Source organism: Aptenodytes patagonicus, chromosome 10 (genome assembly GCF_965638725.1).
Source record: "Aptenodytes patagonicus chromosome 10, bAptPat1.pri.cur, whole genome shotgun sequence".
In the NCBI taxonomy this organism is placed as follows: domain Eukaryota; kingdom Metazoa; phylum Chordata; class Aves; order Sphenisciformes; family Spheniscidae; genus Aptenodytes; species Aptenodytes patagonicus.
In genome coordinates this window covers 16,449,120-16,471,702 of record NC_134958.1, presented here as the reverse complement: position 1 = coordinate 16,471,702, position 22,583 = coordinate 16,449,120, and the positions used below count along the sequence as shown (strand labels likewise).

Below are 22,583 nucleotides of genomic sequence, written 5' to 3'. Positions count from 1 at the left end.
GAAACAATGATTGATATTAGAGATAATGCATGTTTGATTTGCCCTAGGAGCAGGAAATCCTTTTTAAAGCCCAGTTCCTAGAGGATGTCTGGCTTAAAGTGCATGAATAGCTTCTTCTGGTATGCAAAGAATTACCTATATGTATATAAATACGACTTGGTACCATGTTGAATCAGGATCTTACTTTCCTAGGAAGTAATTTTAGCCAAAAGCATTTTATTTCATATCCAGGCATACTTACGTGAATACTTCCATCCCCCATCCTGCAATGGCTGTGAAGAGCCTTGGGCCTAGATCCCTGGCCGGGTTCATGGCACAGCCACTGTTCATTCCCAAGGAGCAAGTAAGAACAATTATAAGAAGGCCTACTGCAATTGGCTCCAGGCCCTTTGGTACGCTGTTATTTCTGGTGTCAAAAATAGCAAATATAGCCAGAAGAAGAACAGCTGTTGACATCACCTGGCCAATGCAAAGAAAAGAATATTGAATAAATATGTGCAGATTCCTTCCAATAATGAAAAGAGGGGCCATGGCAGCTCTATAGATTGTGGTGGCTTAGAGCTGGTATTTAGATTTATCCCAATATACAGAGTAGCAAAATTTGGAACCCAGTGCCTGTCTACTTCACAGTAATGAGAAGTTTTGATACCTGTGCTGAAAGAAAAAGACAAGAAATGTGCTGAGGACACTTGAAAAAAAAATCTGCAACAACCTGCTGTGGAAAGAATAGAGGGTTTAAAAGGCATCTCCTGTGTGAGCTCTGATGCTTTCTTTCCATGTTTTTTTCTGACCAATTTAACAGTTCCATTTACTTGATTTTTGGTAGTTCTACTGTGCCAATACAATCAGTTACATTGATATAAAAGTGTTTTATGTGACTGTAGCTCATGCTGATGAATTAGACTAAATATGGACCTCTTTATCCAGGTATTGCGTAACGTAAGGAAAAAAAGTGAAGTCTACAAAGTCAAAACTGAGCAGCTAGAAAATTAGGAATTACCTAAATTAAGGTTGTATGTGTAATTGTACTGTGAACTCTGTATTGCATATGCTAATTGAGCTGATGAAGGAAATTTTCTTGGAATTGCTTTGATGGAAGTGCTGCTCTGCTTAAATCAAATGCTTTGTAAATGTCAATTTTGCTAATAATTAACTTAGGGGAAAAACAGACCAAAGTTTCAGCAATGTCAAAACATTCAATCTCTATACTGATTTAAAGAAGTTTAAGTTTTGGGGTTTTAAAAATTATTTTTATTTCATCTGGTTTTAATTTTGTTTTAAAATATACATGGGCAAAAAGATCTTATGGAAAAGTCTGTTGACTGATCCAAAGCAAAAATCAGAATTGTCTTTCTTACAAAATTTTAGAACAGTGTTCAGATATTTTGAAGTTGGATTTCACAGTCTTCAAGACCTTTACATAAGGAATTCCTGTGCTCCAGCAATCCCTAGTTTTTCATAGCTTACTTACACAGTATATTCATTTCATGTATGCCTGAAGAAGACGGGTAAATTGATTAGAAGTAGATAGAAGATATGAAACATCATTTTTCACTGTTGGATAAGTGGGATTAGAGGATACAGATTGGAAATAAAGTGGAGATTTTTCCAGATTCAGTTACTTGAAAAATAACAAATATTACAAATCTATTTGCAAAGAGAAGTTTAGAGAGGAGGCTTATGGTAGCAGAAAACTCACTTGTTCAAGATGTGTTAATCTGGCTGCTTAAGGATTACTTAAGGAATAATAGGTCCACAAAATGGGCTGGATTTTGATGTAAATGGACACAGTTCTGCTGAAGTCTATGGATAAACACTGATTTATGCTGTGGAAAACCTCTTATGTATATTGCATTAAAGACAAGTAGAGCGCAACAATTAATATGATGTATGTGGAAAGAACAACTTGAAATTATCTTGCTTTTAAAATATGACTAAAATGTAACCCCCACAAACAGCGCTGCATTCTCATTGCTATTGTACACAGTGAGGTATGACCAAAACGGTGAGATTCATCACACTCGTTAGAGATCTGTGTATTTTTTTACTGCTTGGTTTTACAGTTTTCAGTACGTTTAATTTGTAGAATCAAGACAGCAAGTGCACTTACCTGATCTGCAAATCCATTTATGAGGGACAGATACGGAGCTGGATATGTTGCAAAGATATGTGCTGTTGCGTTAGGTCCTGTGACTTCAAGTGTTCCATTGCTATAGTCCATAAAGGCATCTATAGAAAACAGCCATTACCTGGTTGCACTTCTCCATAAACACTAGGGTTTCTAGGACTAGAATATATGATAGGTCTGTGCACTTCACATTCTCAACTGAAACAATGTTTTTCCTGGGAGCATAATTAACAGATTTGAGGTGATGTACTAATTATACCCTCCTGTCTCATCTCTCCTCCTGTGCCTTGAAGTACTTGTTTTATGTATCACAGCTTTCAAAGTGGGGCTGTTTTTTCCCCTGCTCATTGCTCCAAACTCAGTGGCAGGGAGCATTTTCTTATTCTGAACACAGTTGCGTTATTCTGTAAGAGGTGCTATATTTGCCACGACGCCCTGAAAAATGCATAGCATCCTGATTGTACTGTTGTGGATTCCCAGCCACCAGGAATTACTGCTATTCCATTTGACAGTTGTGCAATGACTTCTTCTGGGAATGAACTCTCCTGAGAGACCTCCTCTTCTAAAGGAGTTTGAATTTTTCACTCTGCTTGGGTTTAACACCCAGCTGCTATGTTAGTCATCCAAGATGTGAGGAGAGAGGCTAGCCCCAAAACTTCAGTTCTTACTATAGTTAAGTTAGTGTATTTTTATATATATTGTAAAGATTTATGTATATTGTAAATACATGTATATTTATGTTAGTATATTTAAAGCGTATTTTAAATGTATAATATGACTTCGGTGTCAGAATAATTTGCTGCCTTGGCAAGCCCTGAAGTGTTAGAAATAGGAAGACACTAAGATGAAACACTCAAAAATCTGCATGGACAGACATGAATAACAAATGCTCTGCCTTTATTTCACTAGTGGATCCAGTGATGAGGTGATACTTGTGAGTGAAGAAACAGCTCCCCGTCTCCCATGGACGTCATGGTGAGGATGGTTAGCTTCTCCTGAAGCTAGCAGACAAATCTATTTCTCCTTGCCCCTGTTTTTACTAGCTTTGCTTAAGGCCATGACATGGGTGCAGAGAATATTTAGTCGTTTACTTTGGTCAGGCTCTCTCATTTGCAGTGTCGGATTATTTTGTTGCATTTAACTAAAAAAAAAAAAAGGCTAAGGAAAAGAAAACTTCTCATCTGTGAATTCCTTTGTACACCTTCAGAAAGGCCTCATGTTTAGCAGCCTAGCATATATATTCCCTCACTCTTTCAGGGGTATCGCTGAAAACGAAAGCACCTAGCTCAGATATGTGTGTATGGGGAAGATGGAGGTGTTGAGCTCCTATGTCTGTTTTTCTACCAGTGTGTTTTCAGTGGACCTCAATGAGTACAGGACACTCCTGCAAGTTGCAGGAAGGAAAAAGTACAGAAGAGCTTTGGGAATTAATAAGAACAAGAGGAGGGCAAAGTACTTGAGCAGAGATAGGGATATGAGAAAATCCTGCACTCCTGAATAACAGGAAGAAGTCTCTAACCCTAGCCCTAAGTTCCCTGTCTTGGCTCCCTATCCTACTGCTACCCTTTGGCAGAACACAGTGAACCCACCCCCAACCCCATGTGCATGTTGATGTACTGCTGCATCCTGGCCACAGCCCTAATCCTGGCTGTCTGGCTTGAGGAGGACTTAGATTCAGATGGAAATCCTGTTCTGGAATCCCCCAGTTTCCAAATTCTAACACTAACCTTAAAACAGAGAAAAAACTCCCCACCACCACCTACCCACCCTGCCCCAAAACCCAAGCAAACAAACAAAAAAGCTCCACCAAACCCAGAACAGTTACTGCAGCTCCTAAAGATTTTTCTGTTCGTGATTACTACTGGTACTGAGCACCTAGCTGATATACAATAGGCATTTCCATTTTCATTTTTTCTCTGTTCCACCTAAACCCAGCACTGTCTGGAGACATAATGCCCATAAGAGAGAGGCTTTGGAGGAGATGGGCTGGGACAGTATAAGCAGAGTTTTGGAGTAGGTGATTGAAGCAACTGATCCGACTGAGTGGATTCATCAAGTCAGGGAGTCTGTTACTAAGTTTTTTCCCTTTATGGCACACCGTGTAAAAGAAACATGCCTCAAGGATAGGGGTAATCCTTTTTGGTTTTTCTTTTTTTCCCCTTCTAATATGTGACCCCTTTATCACTCTACCTGGAGTTCATTGCCTTGGAGAGCTACCTCTCTAGGGTGGTCTGAAGTTTAGTCAGGAGGGACTTGATCTCATATCCTGTAACCTCAATGAACGACATTGGTGATACTTGCCTACAGGCACTTGGACCAGGTCTTTAATGTTTCTAATTTGCTTGGAAGATGAATAGCCCTAGATCCTGGCTATTAAGCAATTTAAAATCCTTACTGAGAAATACATGATCTCAGAGTATCTGATTTCCCATGAATAATTTTTCTAAATTTCAGAACATTTCCTGGAGTATTTGTGTTTCAGAAATGTTGTAGGATACCTGGAATGTTTGAGTCTTTTTTTTTTTTTTTTTCCTTCAAACTCTTTATGCTTCTTCCTTTCTTCTTTATGGCTTTAGCTTCAGTCCTGCCATTAGCCCTGTGTGAACAGAGTCCTCTGCCTGCTTGGCATTCACTGAAAAATTGGGGCCTTAGAGACTGCCTGACCTCTAGTTTGTCCTGTAAGCATGTCTAAGGTGTACGCACCGTAATAAATCCCAAAGACAGCCGCTGCTCCAACAAACGCTCCCAGGAGTTGTGCTAATATGTAAATTGGTAATTTGGTCCATTTTAATCTTCCAGTCACGCACATGGCTAATGAAACGGCTGGGTTTATGTGACCACCTGAAGAATAAATCACAAAAGTCATATGGATGACTCAGATACATGAGAATAGGTGAAGGATTTGTAAAAATGTGGGCACTTTCAAGCACGAGACTAGTACATGCTTTTCTAGATGTTATTTTGCAATTAAATGCTGACTGCAATTAGGCTGAAACAAGTTGGATGACATTCGGGGGGGGAGGGGAAGCCAGTATCCACCAAGATCCAGCTTACCTCTTGATGTTTGCAGATTGTGTTATTTATCAGACTGCTGTCCTGCAGTATATAATCCATAGATCTATAGATTACTTTTCTAGAAAAAGCCTAAATCTGCCCTATCAGTTGTGATGGGAGGGTCCATCATTCTGCGCATGTTCTCTCTCCTCAAGGGCTTTGGCTTTTTATTTTTAAGGGAGGATTGGGGCAGGAGAACATTCATTCAGTTTAGCAAGCATGTATTAACATTAAGGACTATTACTGGCTTGATTATATATCTTGAGGCAGATCTGGAGTACCCTGGATTTAAGTCATGTTTATGTCCCTGTCTTCAACCTGGGGTTACTTAGGAACTCAGTTTTCATGAACATAAAATAAAATAATATTAGGTCTGTCCAGCTTCATGCTGACTGTTGGTAAGCTAAGCCTGGATGGGATCTGGAGACAGCAGCGTGTAGTTCTTCTTCACACGTTTTCATCAAGCTCTTACACCCTCCAGAAAGGTCCACGATAAGGAAACTGATAAAGTAGCTGTGCTGAAACAGAGAGTTCTATTTCCTGTGGAATTTCCTTCCTTTGTATTTAGGAGTAGCTACACCTAAACTCACACATGGAAAAGATTTCAGCAACATTGGAACTCTTTGTGACAATTTTAATTTCTAAAATATATTTATTATTATGTCACATGCTAGTCACTTCCCTCAACATCTTTTATCAACATGGAAAAGAAGTGTTGAATGCTTTTGGAAAACTTCATTTTTTACAAATATGTAGTTGATACTTAAGAAATACTAATTGCCAAATAAAGAAACAGATGAAACAGTATTCCACAGTAAAAATACAGTAAAACCCAAATTTTGCAAGGACATAGCAGATCCATTGCTTACCTTCCAGGTAAAGTCTCATTTCAGCCTGTATGGTTATCAGAAAAAAACGGCCTTTGTCTTTAATAAAATAACTAAAAGAGCATGACCTTTGTCTGTCAAAGGGTAGTTATGGAGAAAGGGCCTCTATGTACAGTTTCTGTGTTTGCTTGCACTTCAGGTCAGTGAGTCATTATCTTATGAAATCCAGGCACCTTTGATACATAATGAACTGACAAACACAGATAACAAGCTGGATAAAACCTTCTTTGTACCATTTCCAAAACTCCGACCTAGTAGCACCAGTCTTGAATTAATTTTGAATTCCTCACTGTGTTTCGAATTCTTCAGTGCAGAGCGAAGAGATGGATGGCACCTTATTTAACAGCCCTTCATGTAAATTTTGATAAATTGTTGTCTTGTCTTTTGTTCTTTACTCTGGCTGGAATGAATCATTTTCCTTTCTTTCAACACCTGATATTGTTCCCCACCTGTATATAATACAGAGTGATTATGATGGACGGGACAAGTCATAATAATACTAGAGATGTCTGATTAACATTAAATCTGGAAAGGAAAAGTCTAGTTGAAGGCTCTCATGCTGACACAGGGGAGTTAAAAGATTCTTGGTTCCTGTGCCACTGGTAGTTTCCTGGTTAGAAAAAAAAAGTGTGCTTTGGGCAGTGCATTCCCCATTCTTTTGTAGTTGCAGTGATCACAGTCATGAGTTTGTTTGAAATGTTAAGTTGGAAAAAATGGTGGGAAATTATGTAGGCATTGAGGAAAATTAGATGGAAGAAAAGCAAAAATGGGAATTTTCCTAGATAAAAGAGCTCAAATCACCAAGTGTGTAGACTATATCTTTTATGTTACCATGAATTTAGAATTTCATAAAGAACTGAGGCGAAATATTTTAGCAGTACTTAAACATGAGACTTCATGGCCGAAGAGCCACAGAATTTGCTAACAAATTCTACATAGAAACTGATATTCTAAAGTGTCCACTAGTAATCCTATGTTGGATAGTCACAGCCTATTGAAATAGCTGTTCCTATTCTTTCACAGAGAAAATGCACTGCATGCAGAATCTTTTGTCATGGGAAGAACACAGGAAGCACAATACTGCAACATCTGCAACTGCTCTGCCCTGCTGGGATTGAACTCTAATCTTCTATATAATAGAGATGAATATCCCTTAAAGATGCAAATGTAGGACACGTTAGTATCTTTACACGTTTTTTTTTCATGATACTGCATTGGAAGAGTTTACCTGCCTACATGTAAACCAAAAGCTGTAGCTTAAAGTTGTTCAGATAATAGCAATGTACTGCTGAATTAACTTTGTGTGGTGTTAAGGAACCATTCTGCTCTGTTTCAATGACAGTAACAAGACTGCCCGTTTTGCAGTACCTTGAGCACATGCTAATGTGAACTTAGAAACCTCCTCATGCATGGTGTCTCTGTAAAAGAATTTGTAAAAGAGAAGAGAAATAGCCACAGTAATTTCTGCTATAGCAACTATTTATAATGGCCTAGTTATACCTAGAGATATCTGCCCAGATCGCCTTTACCCTCTTTATGAAGGGTAAGAAATGCCTCTATGAGAGCTGGAGTACAAGGGCACCGTTTGCTTTAAGAAGGCAATATAAACTCCACATACAACACGGAGTATTGTGTCTTATAGTACACAACACTGTATTATTACAACCCATCATTTTATATTTTAAAGGGAGAATTTAAATGTTAAAAGCAGTTATGCTAATGTTTCTGATATTAATTTGGCCAAACTGAATGGTGGAAATAGGAGACAAACCACCATCCAATATGGCACGTGTAGACACTGATTAGTTAGCCCAGCTACAGACAAAAGAGAGATTCCTGACCAATATATCTTGAGGAAATGTTATAGCAGAAACAAAGGGGCAATGACAGTACATTGACAGTGTATCACAGAATGTATCTCTAGTACTGAATCTTTTTGCTGTTTCTGCTTTCTATGATCTCCTGCTTCTGCAAATAAGCAAACAGACAGAGGCAGACTTGCTACTGCTTGTCATAGTACATGAAGAGACAAATTGCACTCTGTAAGGTGAGTCCTGCTCATTTTACCCATTCGTGGGTGACTGCTGGATTCTGTAAGCTTTTCATGGTTATTTCCTTAGACACAGTGCCTATGTTGTCCAGGATCATGTCTATTGGCAGAATTTTTAAAGCAAGACCAAGCAGATTTCTGGTTTGCACAGACCACTTTCCATAAAGGCCAGAGGTCTGCCAAGGTTTGCACACTGTAGTTCAGATCAGAATTTGGTGGAAGATTTTGTCAAATGCAAAAAATAGAAGGAAACAAGAAGAATGCAAAAGATTTACTAGCGAAACTCTGATGCAGACTCTGCTGTAGTGGTGCTTGCTATTGCTAGATACATAATTGTTTATACCATGAAATGGAAGTAATTTAATAAGGTAGCCTTAAAACCGTGGCAATAAATGCTATATAAGGAAAAAAAAAAAAGTCACTTACCAGAAACCCCCCCAGACACATACACTGCTATGGTGACTGCCATTGCAAATCCAACCGATACTGTCATGGGCCCACCATGGGCTCCTCGGCTAAGGACAGCCTGTCCCACACACCCACATCCAAGTGCCTGTATTTCAAAAAAGAAAGGTAAAACCATGAGTGTGTCTGTCAAATGTTATTGGTTAGTTTGCAACTCCTGCTGCTGTCCAGCTATAGCTGAAAATGTTGTTAAATTTTGAAACAAAGCTAGAATTTGAGATTAGTGGCATGTGTGCCATTGTTGCCTTTGCTGCAATGAACATTTGCTCTTTATTTTCCCCTGCTCTGTGACTAGGAAGGATGTCTGCTAATAAGGACCTCTCTCTCCCTAGAAAATAGTTTTCAAGTACAATGATGGGGTACAGATCAGAACTTGGAGCCTAAATAAGATCTCGCAGCCTCTACAACAAATCTCTACATCTGAAAGTGAAGAGGGAGTTAATTCTGTGTGGTAAGTTTTCAGTTCCAGATTGTTGTTATAAGCAATGAAAAAATTATTATAAAAGTTATGAAAGATAGTTCAAAAAGCTTTTAATGTTTAATGCTGAAACTCTGGAATGAGACAACTTTCTGGAGATTAGAGTGTGTGTTACTGTTACGCTGCCTTGATACCATATATTGCTCTATCAAAATATTTCACTGGCTCTGCAGCTTGAACAATTAACTGAAGTGGGGATACCTGAATAGTTCACATTGGAGTATTCTCAATGGATTTAAACTAGCTTCCATTTTATTTTGGTTCCCCTCAGAATGATGTTCAGCAACACATTTGAATGTATGCTTAAGATCATGTTTATTCAGTTCTAAAGCTTCTGCTTAGCTTCAAGCATACGTTTAGATCCTATTAAAGTTGGTAGGAAAGATTTTCAAAGGTACAAAAGGCCTTTAGTTTAAGATAGACTAGCTGATCAGTTTCTGCCAGAAATCAATTTGTGTCTTTGAAAATCTCCTTTTTAAATATATGCCTAAGTGCTTTGCTGAATAAGGACCCAACACACTATGGAAGATATCAAATATCTGTAGTCTGAAAACTTTTGCTTCTCTGCAACTGTAAGTGATCCGAATCATACCATTTCTGGGATGTGACTAGATTTATCTTGAGCAACCTTAATTACTTTGATGTTAAATTGGATATATATATTCCTCCTTTGATGGTACATGGGAATCTGACTTTTTTTCTTCCTATAAAATCATTCCATCTTAGCCAATGTAGTTGCTTTGGTTAATCTCCTTGCTTTGCTTTAGAGTTCTGACATTACTGTGTGTTAGCAATGACTGTATTGCAAATAGTCTTCCTAACTATGCATATTTGAATACATAAAATATAGTTCTTTTAGAAATGCTTATTTTCAGTTGCAAGGCAGTTGCATTCAGAAACTGCAAAGTAATGGGAAAATCTCTCCTGCCTTAGAAATAGACTGTACCAAAAAGATTTGGTGATTGAGGTTTAACAAGCAAGTCCTGCTAGAATAGATGCCATTTAAACAGGCAAAATCATACTTTTGTTTCCATTATTTCCCCAAGGGTTTTAACTAATACCAAAATGTGACAGAAAAGCTCTCAATAAAATTACGCTCTTAACCAGCTTTGCAATGCAGACAGAGTTTCTGTTATAAAAGTGCCCTGAGACTGTGTCATATACCCAGGTGCAGTTCTTGCCTTGAGGCTATAATCATGCAAGCAAACAAAACACTGTCTGGTGCCAAAGTGTTACAGCTGTCAGGTTACGTAAGGGTAGGGTGGTGTTAGATAGCAGTAGTTTATTGGACTGTATAATTGAAAGTTACAAGACATATTCCAAGCTGCAGTCAACTGCTGTGCAACGGATGACATATGCTTACATTGGGTGTTCTCTCATTGCTATTAGTATCACATACCTAAAAATTCAAGTGGTAAGCACAAAGGCACATACAGATATAAAACCAAAACAAAATACATTTTAGTTGTTCGCAGCTGAAATTACATGTTTTTTTAAAACTTCACATAAGACAATTCTACTCATCATGTATTTATATGTTTCATTAATATGGAAAGAATGGGTATGCTGGAATTTGTAAAGTTTAACATTGGGGCACAAGTCTAGAGGAGGTGGAATTAGCATGCTCTAGCCTTCATTTTCCAGACTTCTCAAAGGGAATATTCCAGAAATTGCACCAAGCAAGATTTAGTGAAAGATACGGCTCAGACGTGGAGCAAGTTCAGTAGGCTGGTCTGGGGCCCTGTGTACACTGGGGTGCAGTCTGCATTCAGGCAAGCAGTTAGATCTACAAGTATGCACTTGTGTTCTGAAATGGCATAGACAAAAGTTTTGCAGATACAAAAAAAAGGTCATTCTTTTGAAAATATTACCCCTTTCTGTAAGGACGATGAAAAAAGAGAACAGGAGTGGGGGAGATGGGTATAGAAAAGGATAAGGGACAGTAACCACATCTGTGTATATCAACTACAAATTCACAAGAAGAGGGAAGGAAGTAACAGTGGGAGGCTGTGGCCTCCCTTCCCCGATTACCAGAACTGAGGAGAATCGTACAGAAACAACTGTGTAGTCCTCTTGCATAATAGCTTCTGCTCTGCACGTCATAGGGAAATATGCAACTCGACGCTCCATTTTTGTGCTAGCCAGTCTCAGAAAACTGAATCTACAAACAAGAAGGCATACAAGCCAGCTTGAACAACAGCTGCACTGGCTTCTTGCTTGGTGGACGCTGGTGAATGACTGCCTGCGCATGTACGATGAATGAACCTACTGCAGGCACAGTCAGTGTGTGCCCATTCTGGGATGGGGAAACTGGGAACTGAACCTGCAAATCTGAACCATGTTACAGTAGTATTTTCTCCATCTGCTGTCATTTTAAGAAGGAGAGAAAAAAAATTTCTTATACCTACTGTAGTTAGGTTGACATAACTGGAAACTATCACCTAATCATGTAATTGCATGAGCAGCAATTTAATACCCTGTGAATCTTTGCTTGGTGGAGTTAAGACCAACTAGATCATCAAGTTGTAACTAAATATTCTAAGTTTCTAGGCCAAGCTCAGCCATCAGCTGCACCCACACAAACTCATTGACTGAAGTACGTGGAGTCGATGGGAGTTTAATTTACAGTAGAATATAGCCAGATCTCTTTATCTTATCTTGTCTTATCTTATGTTACCAGGTTTTCATCTTAGCAGTTGTCTATAACCTGATCTGCTTAAATTTACTGGAGTAGCTTCATTACTGACTTTTTGTTCACAAAGTAATTAGATTACTGTCATAAATAACATGTTTGGGTGTGGAATAGCTGTCTGCACATTCTCTGCCAAAAAACTTGCTTCATAGGCATTAGATCCTTCTCTTTGTCTTGGGTAACAAGGCTAATGTTAGGAAAGGAAAACAACCAGCCTCCAATGAGCATAATGTCCTGTTACTCCCTGGAAGCTTGCAGAACTTTATCTCTATCCCGCTCATCAGAGAGACTAAAGATCATTTTGCCTCCATCTATGCTATTTTCAGGATTTTTGCAAATGCTTGTAACAGCATTTTTCAGTGTAAATAGGATTTCCTGCAAGATCTGAATCCAGAATTTTAGGGAATCTATTTTTCTACATGGCCTGTAAAGCTTTAGACAACTTAAAGCAGAATGCTTATATAAAAAAGGCCCCGTCTTATTGAACAGATCTAGTGGTAGTGTGCATTCATAGCCATACCCTCTTACTGTAACATTAAAAAAGCAGCTGAGACTCCTGCTTTTTAGCAGTGTGGAGACAATGACATGTGTTTTGTTATATCTCATATCACCAGCTGCCAAGCTCTGGTGAGTTACATACCTACAGTGGGGTACAATAGATGTCCCTGCAGGCAGAGTATGGCCTCAATGGCCACACAACTGATGATGTTCTACACGGATACAAGAATTCAGCATGCTACAAGGAATACAGACTCAGCAGTTACCAAAAAAAAAAAAATCGTATTTTAATTATAAGTTGTACACTTTCAATCAGGAAACACTAGAAAAATAATTCAGAATTTCTATTGTAGTCAGTTTTCAGGACAGAACCATACTTAAACAACCAGAGCTAATTATGAAGAATCTCCAAGGATCCCTCCACCAATTCGCAATTTTCTGTAAGGATGCCTTTGTTCAGGGAAGGCAGCAACTCTGCCCCTTTCCCACGCCACACTCCCACCTATGTTCTCCTACAGTTCCCCAGACAGGCATTTCCTGCTCGCCCGCGACTCGACTCGTCTGCTCCCCTTTTTCAGACTGGACGGACCTGCAGTACTGCTCTGGATTCTGCCGCACGTGCCTATGTTCCTGCGCAGTGCTGTGAAGGGGACGGGCTCTCAGGGGCAGCGCAGTGCGTTAGGCTCAAGCTGTGTGCTTGTGGTGAGTGTCCTTCTGCTATCCTAAACTTACCCATTCCAAGTCTGCGGAAGCAGAGCGATATTGCTGGGACACTCGGGGACATGAGAGCAAGCCCTGGTATTTCACTTCTTAGGGAAACCTCCATGACTCCTCCAAGCAGCCAGACTTAGCACCGCATATTTAGTCCCTTAAAAGCAGGGATACAGGCAGGAAGAGTCAGAGAGTCCTTTGGGGATGGGAGAAGTGGTTGCATTTGCCCTTCACTGCAGGTAGGGATCTCGTTGACCAAAACTGCCCGTGAAAACATTAGAGGATTGTTTGTGATTTTCTGTAGTCTTGTACGGTTCCTCCGGCCCCCCGTTAATATTTCCATATATGGTTAGTTTGGTTGTTGCTTATAAAAGTAGTAAATAAACTTTTCAGATAAGAGGCTGATTACTAAATTGTTGGTGTCCTTCTAAAGGTCTTTAATTTGGAGTGTATTTTAGAACTCACTTTCATTTCCAATCTCTTTATTTACAAAGCAAATCTGCTTAAGAATTTATCTGTTGCATTTCATAATAAGGTGTTTTATAATGGATTAGAAACTCTCTCCATTCAGAGCCATATTTTTGCTATGTTTGTGTATTATGTAGGGCCTTAATTCAGACTGGGCTCCTAAGCATTCTTTCAATAGGGATGGTAATGCTAACAGCAACGAAAATAGAGACACATTAGATCTACTAAAATTCAGGGCATTAGCTCTGCAAGAATTCAAGTTGCAGGAAACTCCTGTTCTTCCAGGAAAGAGCAATCTTCATCTAATTTCATGTTTAATATTTGCTATCTTTTGTTAAATCAGATAGTACTTAAAAATTTTAAGGTGAGATAAAAATACAGCTTACCAGTCAAGTAATTTTTAGATACTTTAAAAACACATGGCTCTTATTTTATCATTAATTAAATATTTTGGTGGGGGCAGGGGGGATTTCTGTACATTACGATTTAATCAAACTTGGAGTAATAAAAAATCGCTATATCCGTTCTCCTGATGATCTCCTGGGACACAACCAATATCCTCTTGGGTTCAAATGGATTTCCCTTTATTTTTTTCAGACTTGCTATCTAATAAAATAAGGGTTTGAAAAAAAAAAAACTTATCATTTAGTTAATTAAATAGTATAGACATAAGCCTTAAAATGATTGCCATTTTGAAACCATTTTTTTAATGACAGAAAGCATTACTACTTGGAGACATGAATGTAAATTTAATAAGGCTTTGGATGAATTGTGTATATAAAGCTTTTAAAACATATAAAGATCTGGTTCAGATTGCTCTGTGGGAAAAAATACAGGGAAAATATTGAGGGACAGACTATGCTGTGTTATATAAACTGATGCTTTTAAATTTTTATTATTGCTTTTGCACATGCAATAGGAGACAAATAAAAGCTTGAAATCACCTAGAGAGAATGCAAAGGTCTGCATTCTCTCCTATTTTTTAATGATTAATGTTGCACTTTTCATCCTGAAATGCTAAAATGCTTTTCTTTCCTGAATTATACAGGGCAACTGGCTTGAGTCAGTTTCTTCAGTGAAGATTATTTTTATTTTTTTACTAAGTTTTAAAAATTCAGGAGAGAAAGGAAATAAAACGTTTCATATTCAGATACAAACTTTCAGGAGTGAAACACGTCCCCTTGCAAAGAGGCTAGGAAGAAAAGACTGGGCAAGGGAAGAAAATCCTACCTAGTAGCTTCTTGAGGAGAAAAAGAGCCTATTCAGGTGCTGCTTCCCTCCCAGGTTACTCATTTATTCTTGAGCTGAGTTGTGCTTCTCTGCTTTGCTTCCTATACCAACTGAAAAGATTAAAATCTAAACTCTTACAATGTGTTTAGTCTCTGTAACGGTGCTCGGGGAATTGTACCATTCAGAGAGAGAGCAAGAGCGGGCATTGCAGTTTCTGAGAAAGGAGGTTTTCTGTCCTCTCTTAGGAGTATAAGGGTACACGTATCTTTTCTTTTACTCTTTCCTTTGGGTGCAGGAACAGGGTGGCTGGATCTTTGCTGTGCCCTCATGGTTGGAGGTGCATGGTTCTGTGTAACTAAAGCCTCAGTATGTTCTCTTAGTAAGCTGTCTTCTGTTAGAAAAAAGAAGCTGAATGCTTTTAATAGTAAAGAAGCCTTTGAGGAATGGATTAGAGGAACTGAGTCAAGTTTGCCTTTGAACCAGACCATGGATTGGAGAACTCACTAGAATTCACTTTTAGCCAGAATGGTTTATTGAAGTGTTGAGATCACAAAGATATAAACTCACTGTATGGCATGAACTGCATTTATCATCTTTTATTCTGTTCTCCAACTGTTTAGGACAGTTTTAAAAAGTCATTACTTTTATTACCCTTTTTTTTATTTGGTGAAACTTTTGAAAAAACAGCCTTTAAATTTGTGTCTGTAAAACATAAATTCAAGTTTTGCACTCACAGTTGAATGTTGGAAAGATGCAAGTCTTCAGTGAGGCTCAGGGAGAGTGCCTACGCTTCAGTCCTATAGATGCAAACTTTCTGGAAAAAAATGCATCTCTAGAAAAAGGTCTTGGAAAATTAAGTTCAACTTACTGTAACCACTTGGTTAAACAATGAGAGCTGAGTTATGTGTTGGGGCTGATGTTGCAGAGATGAAGATAATTCTTATTTAAAACTGTCATGCAACACAGAACATCTGAGTCACCTGAAAGTGTAAAATGTCATATACTGGAAAACTTAAGTTTGTATTGAAAACAAAAGATTTCCTGTGACTTTTCAGAATTATTTGCTGTAATAAACACTTTGAAGTAAAAGAACAATTAGGTAACCTTCCTTTCAGTTCTTTCACACTAACTATTGCTAGCTGAATTAACTAACTATTAGTTAACTAATAACTATTGCTATTATTAGTTAACTATTCAGCTGAATTAAAGAATTACTTCAGGGAAACAGAAGTGTTGTCTAGAAAAAAAAAAGTTAATTGATTTTGATAATAGTAAAATTATAGAAATAATCCCAGTGTGCAAGAACACCTCCTGAACCTCAGCACAACTAAGGGTCTTCATTACCACTTTGACTTCTGTTTTAATGCTGATTTAATACAGTAGCAAGAAAGAGGAAGTTTGCACATCTTCAGCAGAATCATTAGCAAAATTTCATGCTGTCAAAATATATGCAACTGGTACATTTGCAGAAACAGAAAGGACTCTGAGTTGGTGATGACAGGGAAAGGAAGCATCTTATTCCCATAAAATGAGTGGTTTTGTTCTGGAAGTGCAGGGTTAAATTCTATTACATTAGATTCATGAGTGACTTCTACTATTTATTGGTTGTACTATAGTATTGCTGCTAGAGTCCCTATTGTATGGATCTCTGTGACATAAGAGCCAATTTTCAGAGTGCAAACATTGCTAAGGCCCATGGTATTTGTAGCATTATATAATATTTAAAAAGCTGTTGAGTGACATATCAAAATACCAATCATAAATATGTTTTAATAACCTTTTTTATCTAGTTTGACAAACTTAAATTCACTGTCTGAGAGCTAATTAGACAAGATTCTGTACTCCAGGAAATTCATGGCTGATGGCAAACAAGGTAGCTGTTAGAGGCTACTGCTATTTAATTTTGTACCTTAAACAAAACTCGCTGTAAGCAATTTCATCCTATACAAAGAAAGAGTCTCCCTTTCACAAAAATTTAGAACACAGAATTTATCTTTGTTTAAAATTTCTAAATAGTAATTTTGTATTTAACACTAAACACTTATTTAAGGGGTAAATGGTCAAAAGCTGCATTTGCTTTCAGGTAATAACATCATGTAATGAGGATTTTAACGCATGTTCGGAATAAGGGATATATATTACTGTATGGTATTGTAATTAACGTGCATTGGAATGTAGGGCCACAAAAAGAAAGATATGGAAAAGTTGTTTAAATTTTAATCTTCTGGACTGAGCAAATCTATGGAATGTCATACTTCAAGATTTTTCAGGCAAGACTAAACTCCCCAACAAAGCAGGAGTGATAACTTACATAATGAAGCGGTCAGAATATGAAAACAAGACAAAAAGATTTTGATGAGCAAAAGATAAATAGCCTTCCTTCTCATTAGCTGAACTATTTGCAGCGTGGGGTGTCATGCATTCAATTCATGCTCATGCACTGCATCCTCTATGTACACACAAACGCTTCAGTGGGAGTTTTGCAAGAGGCTCCCCACCTCCAGTTGGAGACTAAGCTTTGGGAGAGGAATTTATATACTACCCACTTGTCTTTATATGCTTGGATGGAAGCTTGTGTTCTGTTTCAGCAAGGAAGCGTACACTGCTCTGGACTCAGGAGATACTGGCTCCTGTGCAGCTCCTTTCTGGGAAACTCTGTTTAGTAAGATGCTCTTGAGAGTGAAAATGAAATACAAACTATGTTAGGTGAGCAGTAGCCAGTAAAGGAAGCCACATGGCCCATTTGGCTTCTCTTTTTGGAACAGTTCCAATTCAGATATACTTAATGGTGTAAGCCAGAGTAAATCCCATTTGGTTTGAGAACAATGCAGCCAAGTTCCAAAGGGGAAATATGGAGAGAAGCATGACTAAAAGCAGAGAGGCAGTTGGATAGATGAGTTCCAGAGACACACACTGAAAAGTCACATAAACCATCTATCTGATGCAGCATGCCTTCTTGACTCTTTTGTGCTGGCACCCAGATGTTGTTCCCCAGAGTAACCCACAGGAGCCCGAAGCGGAAATGTACTGAATCAGGAGACATGTTGGAGAACAAAAAGCTCTCCAGAGAGCTCTTTCTCAAGGGAGGCCTCAGGGGCCGCCCCGGCTACAGAAGGCTGAGGCTGTGTCAGAGGCTGGGAAATGTGTGTGCACGCTGGCCTCTCAGCCACCATGGTACAAACTGGTGTTCTCCCACCTCAGGTACCTGTTGCACGGGTATAGGCTGGAGGGACCAGTCCCACAAGTTGGTTCCAAACACACTGTGTAAAACCCACGTTACTCTATCCATTTCCTGGAAAACAGTTGCCTCCTTTTCAAATGCTCATTGAAAACTTTATGGGTAGATTGTGTCTTTTGTGGATGCTTATTCTAAATTACAAATGACACAATTAAACTTTGCAGGTTGGGGGTTTACCACGTGACAGCACCAAGGTAAATGCAGGAAATGGGCAGGAGTTTACAAATCTGCAAATATAAATACCCAGCATAATGCATGATCCTCATTGCCTGTACTGCAAATGTAACTTAGTTACACTAAAACTGCATCACTCCATTTGTTCTATAGAAATCACGTAAGAGGTGAAGTGCAACATTTTCTTTTTCTCAGCTTGATGGAACCTCCAAAAGTGAATATGACAGTAACCAAAACCTCAGTGTAAGCAAAACCACATGCAATTTGCATTTGGTTATGGACTGTACATTTTGGGTTTTCTGCCCCAATTCTTGTTGTAGAGTGTAATTCAAGAAGCTGTGCTATGCCTTGGGGAATAATTCAAGGCTTGATACTGAAAGAAATACTTGTTCCTCCAGCAGAATAGGTCTAAGAGTAAAATAGCCTAATCACCAGCAGGATTACCCAGACAAGTGATAACAGCAGCTGCTCTGTATACCATCAGATCTGCCTGTACAGCAGGGCACTTCCAGGGTCCTAGAGTTTAGTGTTCCCCACTGAACCCTCAAAGAGTTTGAAATCAGGTGCTTTGATAAACAGAGAGGGGGGCTCACACAGGCTATGTCTGTATCATCAAGTCATGCAGTGCAAGCAGCTGGTTCAGAGAACCTGACTATGGATACCTCAGGAGGGATTACTTAGGAGTATCTCCAATCTGATCCACTGGACTGAGCATCCATTAATGGTCAGCACATTTGCTGTGATTCTGGAGCTCACCTTCCACTTCAGTTTCATCTGAAAAGAATTCAGTTTACATGCTCTGAGACCATGCTGCAAGGCAAACCACAGCATATTAAGTAGGGATGACCAAGAGATGTTATCCAAACTGTATACCCAGTGACTTTCTCAAGGCTTGTTGTCTCAAATCTCTTCAACATAGGAGGCAGAGCCCCAGGTGAAGGCTTGGTTTTTGCCTGATGAGTGATTTCACTTTCTAGATGTCCTGAAATTTATCTTTTGTTTGTACATTTTCCAGTTTGGAAAATAATGTTGCAAGGCTTGAGAGTTACCAAAGATGGTAGTTTAAGCTCTTAATAGTATGTGGTCTGTGATGTTGTTCTCCAGAAAAAATAGAAATAGGTGATTTGGGGGGACAGAATTTCACCTGGCTAACTTCCAGAGGTGCTGGGTTGGTCACAGATTTAGGTACGGTCAGTTAGCATTGACTTCCAGACAGAGCCTGTGGGTAACAGAAAGGTTTGTCCCTGCCTTGCTCCCTGGCGCAGGTGCTCCCCACAGGCTGTAAAACCCATCACAGTGACACGAAATGGCTTTCAGCAAAGATCTGAATCAACTGTGCTATAGGCTGTGAACTCTCATCTCACTTTCACTTTGTAACAGGATTAAGACATAGTAATAGGATGGTGGGAGAAAGCTATCACTTCTTTTGCATACATGGTGTCTGTTTTTCAAGGATTTCTGCCCTCTGAGTTATGAGGGTGCCCCTTTCATTAGCTCCGATTTAAGTTAAGGGTTTAATATTTATCTGTTCTTAAAGAGAAACTACTTACTAGCTGACAGAGCCTAAAAGCAATAGCAATAAATAACAGCAGAAAAGTCAGTTTCTTCAAAATAAATGCTTTGTACTGCTGCTAACTTGAGCAGTCTAAACATAAATCAAGGTATCCAAGCACTGAGAAAGCTGCAGTTTAATCCACGTGAGGCTCTTCTCTGCTTTAAGCCAAGGTTGAAATTAGAAAGGATAAAATAGAATTGAGAAACTCAGTCAGATTATCAACAACAATTTTGTAGCTTCATTTTCTACTAGATTCATATGGTGAATATACTAGAAAATGGGCTCCGGGTTTGCATTTCCTTCTAGTCTTGTGCAGCAGGACATTAAATAATAGCATTTGTGGTCTAATCTGTACTTTAATATGTTTTCTTCACTTGCTTAATTGTATTAATGGAAAAAGGAGGATGATCTTGTGGTGAGGACAGAGTACTGGAAGTCAGGTGATCTGGGTTATATTCAGAGTTCTGCCACAGGCTTCCTGTGCAGTCTGCTGTAATCAGGTTTGCTAATATATAAAATGAAGATAATGACATTTCCCCTCCTTACCAGGGTGTTGTGACACTTAATTCATTAATGTTTGTAAAGTGCTTTGTGCTCCTTGCTTCTAAATGTGCTCCTTACTGTAATAATGTCTTATGGATGGTATTAAATTTGAGAATAATGTTACTTTAGTGCCTGTGCACTTCAGTTGGCTGAAGTGTAGTAAAGACCATTATTTTCATGTATTTTATGAGCTACTGGAATTTTTTAGATGACTTACTTGAAATTTAGCTAATATAGTTACAGTTATAAAATATACTATGTCAGTACTATGCCTGCTTCTTATTTTTTTCTGTCCTTTCACTGTGATGAAATATTTAGCAATAAGCAAGACTGTCTTGTTCAGACTAAAAGGAGGAAGAAAGAGTTTGGCATAAATACTCCAGCTGCTTGACTTCCAGCTCTGCTACTGAGCCTGCTCTCTACCCTGGTACACCAAACAGCTCTGTGTCCCAGTGCAAAATGCACAGGAAAATTGAGCAAGAAATTAAGTAAAAAAAATCTGGGGAGATGAAAATGGGGAGTTTTGGTATTTACCTAAATTGTAGCAACACTACAGAACCAAGCAACTGCATAATTTATGTAGTACAGTTAAAAACAAAACAAAAATAGTTAACTTACAAAATCTCTGAAGGTTTGGCAATGCAACTCCCAATAAATTCACTACAAATCACACAGCTAAATTTCCATATTGCACAGGAAAATAACTCAGCTAAAATTCTCTTAATGTGCAATGCGGTATGTTTGTTAAAGCAAATAGAAGTTGTGCATAGAAGTGAAAGTAGAATAAACTGCTGAGTTTTTTAAAAACAATAGCAAGAGTATTATCAACGTTCATTGTGCATATCTGGATTTTTCAGAATGTGGTAGTTCACTGAAATTCTGCTCCTATATGAAATCAAATGCTTATCAGACAATTGTAATATATAAAGCTACCTGTTTTTAATAGCCAGTGATAATTACATCAGGTGAAGAAAGGAATTACAAACTTACCATAAATAGAAGCAATTCATTCAAGGCTGTACAATGTTTGTCAGGCAGTAAACACGCTGCTGGTACAGTACAAGAAAAAGCATACATGTCCCCTTACAAGCACTGTCCAACATCAGATTAGCAGGAAGAAAGGAAAGCAGCTGACACTTACTATCAATATAAAAGTTCCCAGGAATTCTGAGAGGGCTTCTTTAACCAAGCTGTTCTTCAAGGCAAATTTCTCCTTTAAACTCCTTTTGCTTTTCCGGCTCATTTTGGCTTCCTCTATTGCTCTGGTGCCCTAGTTACAAATACACACAAAATTTGCTCTGTATTCGTCCCTGCTTCAGCTGAACTTTGACACTTTTACTTATACATTGAAATATGAGATTTCATCTTGTACAGCCAGTGAAATCATCTGACTGCAGGCATTGACAGAACCAACTCAACATGCCCTAACAATTCATCATGAGTTTTCCATCCTGTGCCTTCTCTGAGCATGCTTCTATTTATACTGGTTAGATAATACCAGTAAGTTCACAATCAGAACTCTTCTTTTTTCTTGTAGAATGGATTAATCATTACCTTTCCTGCTATGTTACTTTTTTTCTGGTAAAAATGAATAAAACGTTGTTCCTGTCACCCTCATCAAAAAGAAAGGCAAAAAGAGAAACCACAAAGTAAGGAACCAAAATATGGTTGAAAATTTCTCTCTGACCTAGATTGGGATTTAAACCATGCTACTATTGGCTGTCCAGAAACTTTTCAAGGGGAGGTTGTAAGAGAGAGTGAATGCTTGTGAGAATGCTGTGCTCTACCCTGTAAACAACAGCTCCTATCTTGTCACTTCTGAGGGATTTCAGTGGCTAATGAGGAATCTTACCTTGGTGTAGTATGTTGAATTTGTATATTCACTCACAATACTCCTTTTGGACTAAATGCCTTGCTCTCTAGTGACCCGCCCTATTTACAAAAGAGCAATGAGGCAGAATAAATTAGAACATTTAATGAAATCTGCTTCGGTCCAGTGGCTCCCTATAATGCAGTATAGTAAGTGAGGCACTGAGTGCCTATATGTCTCCAATATGTTTAGCTTAAAAGTGCATAGGTGCTGCAATATGAAGCATTATAATATTATTTTCCATGGTCTTAAGACATGAAGTTGCTGAATATCTCAAAGAATTGGGCCTCCTAGAGAAAAATATTACATTCTTAATCTCTTAAGCATCTTGAATGGTTTTATCAGAGGTGATAATGACTTGACTAACATGCTGCCTGGTTGATTTACAAGTATTTTCTGTCATTTGACTTGACACCAAAACCTTAGCCCAGTTCTGGTAGATTATTTTGGCATGTGTTGTAGATGCTCGGTGCCTTGGTTTGTATCTGTCCTAAACCTTTTTCACACTGGTGGTAAATATGTTTAGGTCTCTCAGAACTGTT

At 38.5% G+C, this 22,583-nt stretch overlaps 1 protein-coding gene across 2 annotated transcripts in view; it reads right to left on the bottom strand.

Moving 5' to 3' along the window:
* Window positions 1-21,904, bottom strand: part of AQP9 (aquaporin 9) — a 33,523-nt gene extending 11,619 nt beyond the window's left edge. Inside the window, exons 1-6 of one of the 2 annotated variants that reach the window (XM_076348279.1) lie at window positions 21,726-21,904; window positions 21,313-21,441; window positions 8,546-8,672; window positions 4,832-4,969; window positions 2,111-2,229; window positions 242-459 (exon numbers count right to left, since the gene is read on the bottom strand). In XM_076348279.1, coding sequence (XP_076204394.1) covers window positions 242-459; window positions 2,111-2,229; window positions 4,832-4,969; window positions 8,546-8,672; window positions 21,313-21,414 — 704 coding nt within the window. In that variant the 5' untranslated portion in view covers window positions 21,415-21,441; window positions 21,726-21,904. The other variant, XM_076348280.1, reaches the window with a different exon arrangement.
* Window positions 21,905-22,583: the final 679 nt, after the last annotated feature.